This window comes from Bombina bombina, chromosome 2, assembly GCF_027579735.1.
Source record: "Bombina bombina isolate aBomBom1 chromosome 2, aBomBom1.pri, whole genome shotgun sequence".
In the NCBI taxonomy this organism is placed as follows: domain Eukaryota; kingdom Metazoa; phylum Chordata; class Amphibia; order Anura; family Bombinatoridae; genus Bombina; species Bombina bombina.
Window position 1 is genome coordinate 933,142,737 of NC_069500.1, and position 13,037 is coordinate 933,155,773.

General features: G+C 39.2%; 1 protein-coding gene across 7 annotated transcripts in view; it reads left to right on the plus strand.

The window, feature by feature from the left end:
• Positions 1 to 13,037, plus strand: part of MAPK10 (mitogen-activated protein kinase 10) — a 283,673-nt gene that overhangs the window by 194,036 nt on the left and 76,600 nt on the right. Inside the window, exon 9 of one of the 7 annotated variants that reach the window (XM_053700774.1) lies at positions 5,061 to 5,117. The exons of the other annotated variants lie outside the window; for them this stretch is intronic. Coding sequence (XP_053556749.1) covers positions 5,061 to 5,117 — 57 coding nt within the window. The remainder of the gene's footprint in view (positions 1 to 5,060; positions 5,118 to 13,037) is intronic. 7 annotated transcript variants of the gene reach the window in all.

Consider the following 13,037-nt stretch of genomic DNA (forward strand, 5'->3'; position numbering starts at 1 on the left):
CACTAGCAGGGGGTGTCAATCAGCCTGATCATATAGGATCGGGTGGATTGATGTCCGCAGCCTCAGAGCATGCGGACAAGTTATGGAGCAGCAGTCTGTTTCCGGCGAGGCTGAAGGCTTACGTGGAAACAGGGGCATCAAGTTCCATTCGGAGCTTGATAATTCAGTCCCTAACTCCATTTTAGACAACAGTGCAATTTGTTGTCATCTAAGATCTCTATGGAAATTAATATTTGCCTGTGCTTAAAGGGACATAAAACACCTTGTAATTACAGGATTTTTCTGCAGCCTTTCAATAATTTAACATAATATCTGTGTCTAAAATTTGTTTGCTGCAGTTATTTTCTTAATAACCAAACTCCCTTCACCACTTGACTGATTTGGAGGCAATACAGACTTGTTACTGGAATAAAAAAAAAAGTCTTGCTACTTCCATTTTGTTAACAAAAGACCCCTTGTTTTTAAGTATTTTATCTTGTAATGACTTACATTCCAGAAAAAAGTAGGCAAAGGTAAAAATAAATGTATGCTGCAAATGTGTTTTATTATGCGCAATTAAACATTTTATATTACAATACCAAAGTCCTTATGACCCTTTAAGCTCTCTTTAAACTGTGCCCAAACATTTTAACCCTCTCCCCCATTTGGATCTTAGACTTCTAAAAATTATATATACAATTATGTGCTCTCCTTAAAGGGACATTAAACACTAAATACACGCTAGATAGAATGATACATTCAAAGAAAAGATTAGTCCATGACTAACATGTAGATGTATTTTATAAAGTTTCATTAGTTGTTTAACCCCTTAATGACCGCACCACTTTTCCATTTTCTGTCCGTTTGGGACCAAGGCTATTTTTACATTTTTGCAGTGTTTGTGTTTAGCGGTAATTTTCCTCTTACTCATTTACTGTAGCCACACATATTATATACCGTTTTTCTCGCCATTAAATGGACTTTCAAAAGATATCATTATTTTCATCATATCTTATAATTTACTATAAAAAACATTATAAAATATGTGGAAAAAATGGAAAAAAACACACTTTTTCTAACTTTGACCCCCAAAATCTGTTACACATCTACAACCACCAAAAAACACCCATGCTAAATAGTTTCTAAATTTTGTCCTGAGTTTAGAAATACCCAATGTTTACATGTTCTTTGCTTTTTTTGCAAGTTATAGGGCCATAAATACAAGTAGCACTTTGCTATTTCCAAACCACTTTTTTTCAAAATTAGCGCTAGTTACATTGGAACACTGATCTCTTTCAGGAATCCCTGAATATCCCTTGACATGTGTATATTTCTTTTTCGAAGACATCCCAAAGTATTGATCTAGGCCCATTTTGGTATATTTCATGCCACCATTTCACCGCCAAATGCGATCAAATAAAAAAAATTGTTCACTTTTTCACAAATTTTTTCACAAACTTTAGGTTTCTCACTGAAATTATTTACAAACAACTTATGCAATTATAGCATAAATGGTTGTAAATGCTTCTCTTGGATCCCCTTTGTTCATAAATAGCAGACATATATGGCTTTGGCTTTGCTTTTTGGTAATTAGAAGGCTGCTAAATGCCACTGCACACAATACGTGTATTATGCCCAGCAGTGAAGGGGTTAATTAGGGAGCATGTAGGGAGCTTCTAGGGTTAATTTTAGCTTTAGTGTAGTGTAGTAGACAACCCCAAGTATTGATCTAGGCCCATTTTGGTATATTTCATGCCACCATTTCACCGCCAAATGCGATCAAATAAAAAAAAAAACGTTAATTTTTTCACAATTTTAGGTTTCTCACTGAAATTATTTACAAACAGCTTATGCAATTATGGCACAAATGGTTGTAAATGCTTCTCTGGGATGCCCTTTGTTCAGAAATAGCAGACATATATGACTTTGGCGTTGCTTTTTGGTAATTAGAAAGTCGCTAAATGCTGCTGCGCATCACACGTGTATTATGGCTAGCAGTGAAGGGGTTAATTAGGTAGTTTGTAGGGAGCTTGCAGGCTTAATTTTAGCTTTAGTGTAGAGATCAGCCTCCCACCTGACACATCCCACCCCCTGATCCCTCCCAAACAGCTCCCTTCCCTCCCCCACCCCACAATTATCCCCGCCATTTTAAGTACTGGCAGAAAGTCTGCCAGTACTAAAATAAAAGGTTTTTTTTTTTTTTGTAAAGAAAAAAAAAAAGCATATTTACATATGCTGTGTTTAGGATCCCCCCTTAACCCCCAACCTCCCTGATCCCCCCCCAAAACAGCTCTCTAAGCCTCCCCCTCAGCCTTATTGGGGGCCATCTTGGGTACTGGCAGCTGTCTGCCAGTACCCAGTTTGCACAATCAAATGTTTATTTTTTTTTTATTTTTTTCTGTAGTGTAGCTCCCCCCCCCCCCCACGGACCAACCCCCACCACCTAAATGACACCTAAGGGTTTTTTTTTTTACATTAAATGTCCCACTTTTATTTTGGTTTGGGACACATTTTTTCTGTAGTGTAGCAGTTCCCACCCGCTCCCTCCCCGTGCATGCGCCCGCCCCCGCCCCCTCATGCACGTGCGCGCGCCCGCGCACTCCACCGGACTTCCCCGCCCACGATCCCGTCCCCCTCCACATGACCAGGGCCATCGATGGCCGCCACCCACCTCCCACACCGGCTCCCACCCACCAACGAAACCGAGGCATCACTGCAATAACCGGAAAGCAGCTGGAAGCGAGCAGGATCGCTTCCAGCTGCTTTCCACACCGAGGACGTGCAGGGTACGTCCTCAGGCGTTAACTGCCTTTTTTCTGAGGACGTACCCTGCACGTCCTCGGTCATTAAGGGGTTAAAAAGTGACAAAATAAGTGTAAAGTTTTAGTGTCTATAAAACACTGGGAGCTGCCATGCTGTAACTTGTGTTACCTTCTCTGCTGTGGCCAATTAGGGTCAGTTATAAATAGGTCACTAGAGTGTGCAGCCAATGGTTGTGCTGGATTTAACAGTGTTCTGCACTTCCATTTCTAACAGGAACTGAAAAGCTCACAATTTCAGAATGGAATTACAGGCAAAGAGGACAAAATAAATAATGAAAGTATATTGCAGAGTTGTTTTATTATATACAATGTATCATTTTATATTACCATCTCAAAGTGTTTAATGTCCCTTTAAAGGGATATTTTCTTGTGTGATTCAGAATATACCATTTTAAAAAGCTGTCCAGTTTACTTCTATTGTCAAGTTTGCTTAAAGTGAAGGTAAAGTTTTACATATTTGTACACTCTAATGAGTTAGTCATGTTATAAATACCTCAGTCGCTAACTATTTTCCCCAAATAATTAAATAAATATATAATAAATAAGTTTTATTTTTCCCTACCGTTTGGTCCCTGACTCCTCCCCACATCCATTTCCTTGTTTACTGACAATGACATATAGAGCGGTCCCACCCGCTCTATACGTCACAACAAGGCACGTTCACGAGATCCAACGAACTGCGCATGCGCATATGCTTACTGGCCTACGGTAACCCTGGTGGCACTAATGTCCTCCTACATGATATACCAGAACACCGGCGTATAACCAAACACATTGAAAAATCCGCAGCCACTTGTCTCAGGGCTGTTAAATGGTCCCATCCGCTTTCACCTAGGATCGCTAACAGGAAGAGAACTACAAACCCCAAAAGGCACTGCGTTTCCGTTTCAAAGGTCTGATAGTTGGCAAAGGTCTTGTGCGCAGGCGTCAATTTTTGGATGCAAAGTAGGAGCACGCTTATATTGCACTGAACAACGGCACCTAACTAACGCATGCGCATATCATAGGAGAGGTGGATGACGTTGTTTGACGGCCGCCTAACGGCCAGCATTTCAATAGGATACAAATAAAACGTGACCCTAGGAAAAAAGTAAACATAATTTACGGGTTGAATTTTATTATCTAAAAGTTGTGAGTAAAAACGTTAATAACTTTCTGTCTAATTAAAATTACAAAAAGTGATGAATGAAACTCACATTCAATTTGTGTGACAAGTGTTATTATATTGTTATATGTAGTTAACTTTACCTTCACTTTAATTCCCATGATATTATGTGTTGAAGAGATACCTAGGTATAGGCATCTGGAAAACTACATGGCAGGAACTAGTGCTGCCATTTAGCGCTCTTGCATATAGATAACATTCTTGCAAAACTGCTGCCATATAGTGCTCCAGAAATGGACAGGCTCCTAAGAATACATCCCTGCTTTTCAACAAAAGATACCAAGAGAGGGATGAAATGTGATAAAAGAATTAAATTAGAAAGATTTTTTAAATTGCATGCTCTATCTGAATCATGGAAGAAAGAAAAAAATTGAGTTTCATATCCCTTTAATTGTAACTACTAATACAGAAAGTGTTGCTTTTCAGCTGCTGTCCATGGTTCTGAATATATTTCTGCAGAAATCATTGTAGTTCTGAATGTCATCATACTACATGTAAAAAGACAGCACTGCACTGCTCAGAAATAATACAAAAAACAACAAATCATTTTCTATTACATTAGAGACAAATTATTTGAGGAAATATAAAGTATGTAGCAAGGTTAGGAATCTGAAGTTAGGTTTCAGGACCATAAAATCCAAAGTTTAAATTGCAGAAAGCAAACATAAATAATCATAGTATTTTGCAAAGTTATTTCACTGTGTATATGTAAGCATTTTATAATACAATCTCAGCGTGTCTACTTACCCTTTAAACCTACCTTTTAAAAATGAGGATGAGATTTCACAGAAAAAGGTCCTTAATTTTTAAACACTTCACAGTGTTTTAATTATACTACATCTGGGTCTTTTTAGGCAAGTTTTTTTAGTCTGCCAATCAAAATAGTGAGATTTTGTATGCTGTCATTGTATGTTAAATCCATGTAAAATTATTACTTTCTCCTTTTTAAAAGTAGATCCATTTAATATGTTTAACTCTTTTACAGCTGTGTAAATAGAATGCAACTTTATTTAAAAAAAATGCAAACAACTGTTATGAGCATTGTACCATTTAATTCTCCATCCCTATCCATTCTCCTCTATTTTCAGCATCAGGAACCTATGAGGGAGAGATGGAATGGACAGCCAGTCAAAACACAGAATAATGAAAAGGTCATATTTTATGTTTGTAAATGAAAAAGCAAAATGTAGCCATGTTCAGTTCCAGAAATACAGTAGATTTACATAATCAATACACACATAATAAAAAGACAATACAATACAACTTATTTTTTAATTTAAATTGAGCAGTAGATTTTTTTTTTACACATTTACTTTCATTTCCCAGTCCCCTAGGACATGTGACAGTCATCAGCAAATCACAGACTCCTATACATTTATAATGCCTCCAAAAATGTGCATTAAAAAAGAAATGTGCACACCTTAATTATATTAGTAAATTGGAAAGTATTTTTTTTTTAAACTACATACTCTATTTGAATCATGAATGTTTAATAGTTAATGTCCTTTCAATAATTTTATTTTTGATTCAGATATCCTATTTTACATATGCAATGTCTTAAGTGTAAATTATTTTTCATATTTGTTAGATATTATGTCCATCTGTGAAATAACTAATTCAGTGGGATTGGCTATACACATCAGGATGGAGCTTAGATCAAGACCTCATCTACCTAAATGGACACACACACATTTAAACACTGACATATATATATATATATATATATATATATATATATATATATATATATATATATATATATATATATATATATATAAACAAACCATTCAAAATATGACATTTTATCTGTAAACATGATATTCCTGTAAGATTCTTCAGAAACACAACAAGGCATTAAAAAATTGGTTAGACATTTAACCACTTTCATAAATACCGTAGGTATCATATTTGTTTTCATATTTGATGTGAAACTTATTGTTGCAGTATTTATAGAATTTCAATAGTTTTGCAAATGTTGTTTCATTGGAATTGTTGCAGTTTCTGTTTTTGTTAGATTTCTATATACTTTTCTCACTTTGATAATCAATGAAAAATAACAAACAAATATAGAGGATAAGTGAGTAAGGACATTATCATATGAATATACATTTTAATAAAGTAATTTAGTATAATCAAGGTAAAATTCAAGTATGTATCAGCATGAATTGTTTCCTACAGATAACATCATATATATAAGAACTGCATTAGGTTAGAGTGTTTCTATTAACTAATTTTATTTTAATTGTATTTATTTTTTATTAGCACTACTAAACAATTACATTATATGACAGAACTAATGACTTTTGTGTTATGAAAATCCTAATAAATCTACATGATTGTAAAATTTATGGAAAGTTAAAGGGACACTGAACCCACTTTTTTTTTCTTTCGTGATTCAGATAAAGCATGCAATTTTAAGCAACTTTCTAATTTACTCCTATTATCAACTTTTCTTCATTCTCTTGCTATCTTTATTTGAAAAAGAAGGCATCTAAGCTATTTTTTGGTACAGAACACTGGACAACACTTGTTTATTGGTCGGTTAAATTAATCCACTAATCAGCAAGAACAACCCAGGTTGTTCACCAAAAATGGGCCGGCATCTAAACTTACATTCTTGCTTTCAAATAAAGATACCAAGAGAAGGAAGAAAATTTGATAATAGCAGTAAATTAAAAAGTTGCTTAAAATGGCATGCTCTATCTGAATCATGAAAGAAAAAAATTGGGTTCAGTGTCCCTTTAACTATATTTGTAAAATGTACCCAAGGAGCTTAACTGTAAATAACTGTGCAAATTAATTACTTAAAGGGACACTGTACCCAAAATATTTCTTTCATGATTCAGATTGAGCATGAAATTTTAAGCAACTTTCTAATTTACTCCTATTATCAAATTTTCTTCATTCTCTTGGTATTTTTATTTGAAATGCAAGAATGTAAGTTTAGATGCCGGCCCATTTTTGGTGAACAACCTGGGTTGTCCTTGCTGATTGGAGTATAAATTCATCCACCAATAAAAAAGTGCTATCCAGAGTTTCTGAACCAAAAAAAAGCTTAGATGCCTTCATTTTCAAATAATGATAGCAAGAGAACGAAGAAAAATTGATAATAGGAGTAAATTAGAAAGTTGCTTAAAATTGCATGCTCTTTCTGAATTACAAAAGAAAAAATTTGGGTTCAGTGTCCCTTTAACCAGAAATATTTGGGGGTTATAGAGATTCTAACACAGAAGCTCTATTTTGTGTTAAGAGGAAAACATGTTCATGCTAACATTCATTACTTCTAAATAGTTTCTCTTTTGTCACTTATGTGTCCCCCCCCCACTACAATCAAGTTGTGTATACAAATAAATTGCACATTACATGGTTAAAATTTAGCATTCATTTTACATTCTAGTTTAAGGGACATGAATTTAGATACAGGATGTTATTTAAAAAAAAACTTTCCAATTTACTTGCTATCCAGCCATGGGCAGCATTTTTAAATATATGTATATGATTATATACATATATATTTATGTGTTAATATGTGTATATACAACACATATACATATATATTTACATTGTGGTCTATGGGAACATACAGTTCCCATAGACCGCAATGTAAAGGCACATTTTAGTGCCTTTTTTTTTTCTAACAACCCACTCCCAACAACTTTAGACCTCCAAAACTGCCTAGTGCAGTTGTTTTTAATTTTAAAATGCTACTTTTTTTAATTAAAACTATAATGCCCTCTATTTTGGGGCACTTTTAGAAAATTAACTAGAGATTTAATCTCTGGTTAATATTTGGAGCACTAATTGCTACCGTGAGGTTGTGGTAGCAATAACCAGCCACTTGTAATGGCAGGTTAATTATTCTGCTCCCGCTAACAGGCAAATTTGCTGTTTGTGTGAGGGCAATAATTTAGCGATCCACTTGTAATCCAGCCCTATATTGCAGTGGTTGTTATGCACTTTGAGCACTAGAGGACATCAGTGTTTTCACAATTTTTTATTTTTTTTAAAAGCATTGTTTCAAAATTGCTGCTATCTAGTGCTCCATATAGTGCATGCTCCTCAGCAGGGTCAGCTCCAGAACAAATTAAATGTGGGGGGGGGGATTTTTTTCACAAGGGGGCACGCATTTACAAAGCATGTATGAGACTCAAAATAAGAGCAGACCTACATATTCTGAAAGAAAATGTAGCTTCTGGCTGGCTTATCCCCCACTATTAACATTTGGAGAATATGTGCTAAATCACTAGGTAAAAGAATGAAGTCTAAATCCTATACACTGACACCTCTAGGACTGAGGATACACACACTGAAACCTCTAGGACTGAGGATACACACATACACTGACACCTCTAGGACTGAGGATACACACATACACTGACACCTCTAGGACTGAGGATACACACATACACTGACGCCTCTAGGACTGAGGATACACACAAAAAACTGACACCTCTAGGACTGAGGATACACACATACACTGACACCTCTAGGACTGAGGATACACACATACACTGACACCTCTAGGACTGAGGATACACACATACACTGACACCTCAAGGACTGAGGATACACACATACACTGACAACTCTAGGACTGAGGATACACACATATACTGACACCTCTAGGACTGAGGATACACACATACACTGACACCTCTAGGACTGAGGATACACACATACACTGACACCTCTAGGACTGAGGATACACACATATACTGACACCTCTAGGACTGAGGATACACACATACACTGACACCTCTAGGACTGAGGATACACACATACACTGACACCTCTAGGACTGAGGATACACACATACACTGACACCTCTAGGACTGAGGATACACACATACACTGAACACCTTTAGGACTGAGGATACACACATACACTGACACCTCTAGGACTGAGGATAAACACATATGCTGACATCTCTAGGACTGAGGATACACACATACACTGACACCTCTAGGACTGAGGATACACACATACACTGACACCTCTAGGACTGAGGATACACACATACACTGACAGCACTAGGACTGAGGATACACACATACACTGACACCTCTAGGACTGAGGATACACACATACACTGAAACCTCTAGGACTGAGGATACACACTTACACTGACACCTCTAGGACTGAGGATACACACATACACTGACACCTCTAGGACTGAGGATACACACATACACTGACACCTCTAGGACTGAGGATACACACACTGAAACCTCTAGGACTGAGGATACACACATACACTGACACCTCTAGGACTGAGGATACACACATACACTGACACCTCTAGGACTGAGGATACACATACACTGACACCTCTAGGACTGAGGATACACACATACACTGACACCTCTAGGACTGAGGATACACACATACACTGACAACTCTTGGACTGAGGATACACACACTGAAACCTCTAGGACTGAGGATACACACATACACTGACACCTCTAGGACTGGGGATACACACATACACTGACACCTCTAGGACTGAGGATACACACATACACTGACACCTCTAGGACTGAGAATACACACATACACTGACACCTCTAGGACTGAGGATACACACATACACTGACACCTCTAGGACTGAGGATACACACATACACTGACAACTCTAGGACTGAGGATACACACATACACTGACACCTCTAGGACTGAGGATACACACATACACTGACACCTCTAGGACTGAGGATACACACATACACTGACACCTCTAGGACTGAGGATACACACTTACACTGACACCTCTAGGACTGAGGATACACACATATACTGACACCTCTAGGACTGAGGAAACACACATGCACTGACACCTCTAGGACTGAGGATACACACATACACTGACACCTCTAGGACTGAGGATACACACATACACTGACACCTCTAGGACTGAGGATACACACATACACTGACACCTCTAGGACTGAGGATACACACATACACTGACACCTCTAGGACTGAGGATACACACATACACTGACAACTCTAGGACTGAGGATACACACATACACTGACACCTCTAGGACTGAAGACACACACATACACTGACACCTCTAGGACTGAGGATACACATACACTGACACCTCTAGGACTGAGGATACACACATACACTGACACCTCTAGGACTGAGGATACACACATACACTGACACCTCTAGGACTGAGGATACACACATACACTGAACACCTTTAGGACTGAGGATACACAGATACACTGACACCCCTAGGACTGAGGATACACACATACACTGAGACCTCTAGGACTGAGGATACACACACTGAAACCTCTAGGACTGAGGATACACACATACACTGACACCTCTAGGACTGAGGATACACACATACACTGACACCTCTAGGACTGAGGATACACATACACTGACACCTCTAGGACTGAGGATACACACATACACTGACACCTCTAGGACTGAGGATACACACATACACTGACAACTCTTGGACTGAGGATACACACACTGAAACCTCTAGGACTGAGGATACACACATACACTGACACCTCTAGGACTGAGGATACACACATACTCTGACACCTCTAGGACTGAGGACACACACATACACTGACACCTCTAGGACTGAGAATACACACATACACTGACACCTCTAGGACTGAGGATACACACATACACTGACACCTCTAGGACTGAGGATACACACATACACTGACAACTCTAGGACTGAGGATACACACATACACTGACACCTCTAGGACTTAGGATACACACATACACTGACACCTCTAGGACTGAGGATACACACATACACTGACACCTCTAGGACTGAGGATACACACATACACTGACACCTCTAGGACTGAGGATACACACATACACTGACACCTCTAGGACTGAGGATACACACATACACTGACACCTCTAGGACTGAGGATACACACATATACTGACACCTCTAGGACTGAGGATACACACAGTAACTGAAACCTCTAGGACTGAGGATAAACACATACACTGACACCTCTAGGACTGAGGATACACACATACACTGACAACTCTAGGACTGAGGATACACACATACACTGACACCTCTAGGACTGAGGATACACACATACACTGACACCTCTAGGACTGAGGATACACACATACACTGACACCTCTAGGACTGAGGATACACACATACACTGACACCTCTAGGACTGAGGATACACACATACACTGACACCTCTAGGACTGAGGATACACACATACACTGACACCTCTAGGACTGAAGATACACACATACACTGAACACCTTTAGGACTGAGGATACACACATACACTGACACCCCTAGGGCTGAGGATACACACATACACTGACACCTCTAGGACTGAGGATACACACACTGAAACCTCTAGGACTGAGGATACACACATACACTGACACCTCTAGGACTGAGGATACACACATACACTGACACCTCTAGGACTGAGGATACACACATACACTGACAACTCTAGGACTGAGGATACACACATACACTGACACCTCTAGGACTGAGGATACACACATACACTGACACCTCTAGGACTGAGGATACACACATACACTGACACCTCTAGGACTGAGGATAGACACATACACTGACAACTCTAGGACTTAGGATACACACATACACTGACACCTCTAGGACTGAGGATACACACATATACTGACACCTCTAGGACTGAGGATACACTCATACACTGACACCTCTAGGACTGAGGATACACACAGTAACTGAAACCTCTAGGACTGAGGATAAACACATACACTGACACCTCTAGGACTGAGGATACACACATACACTGACAACTCTAGGACTGAGGATACACACATACACTGACACCTCTAGGACTGAGGATACACACATACACTGACACCTCTAGGACTGAGGATACACACATACACTGACACCTCTAGGACTGAGGATACACACATACACTGACACCTCTAGGACTGAGGATACACACATACACTGACACCTCTAGGACTGAGGATACACACATACACTGACACCTCTAGGACTGAAGATACACACATACACTGAACACCTTTAGGACTGAGGATACACACATACACTGACACCCCTAGGGCTGAGGATACACACATACACTGACACCTCTAGGACTGAGGATACACACACTGAAACCTCTAGGACTGAGGATACACACATACACTGACACCTCTAGGACTGAGGATACACACATACACTGACACCTCTAGGACTGAGGATACACACATACACTGACAACTCTAGGACTGAGGATACACACATACACTGACACCTCTAGGACTGAGGATACACACATACACTGACACCTCTAGGACTGAGGATACACACATACACTGACACCTCTAGGACTGAGGATAGACACATACACTGACAACTCTAGGACTTAGGATACACACATACACTGACACCTCTAGGACTGAGGATACACACATACACTGACACCTCTAGGACTGAGGATACACACATACACTGACACCTCTAGGACTGAGGATACACACATACACTGACACCTCTAGGACTGAGGATACACACATACACTGACACCTCTAGGACTGAGGATACACACATACACTGACACCTCTAGGACTGAGGATACACACATACACTGACACCTCTAGGACTGAGGATACACACATACACTGACACCTCTAGGACTGAGGATACACACATACACTGACACCTCTAGGACTGAGGATACACACATATACTGACACCTCTAGGACTGAGGAAACACACATACACTGACACCTCTAGGACTGAGGATGCACACATACACTGACACCTCTAGGACTGAGGATACACACATACACTGACAACTCTAGGACTGAGGATACACACATACACTGACACCTCTAGGACTGAGGATACACACATACACTGACACCTCTAGGACTGAGGATACACACATACACTGACACATCTAGGACTGAGGATACACACATACACTGACAACTCTAGGACTGAGGATACACACATACACTGACACCTCTAGGACTGAAGACACGCACATACACTGACACCTCTAGGACTGAGGATACAAACA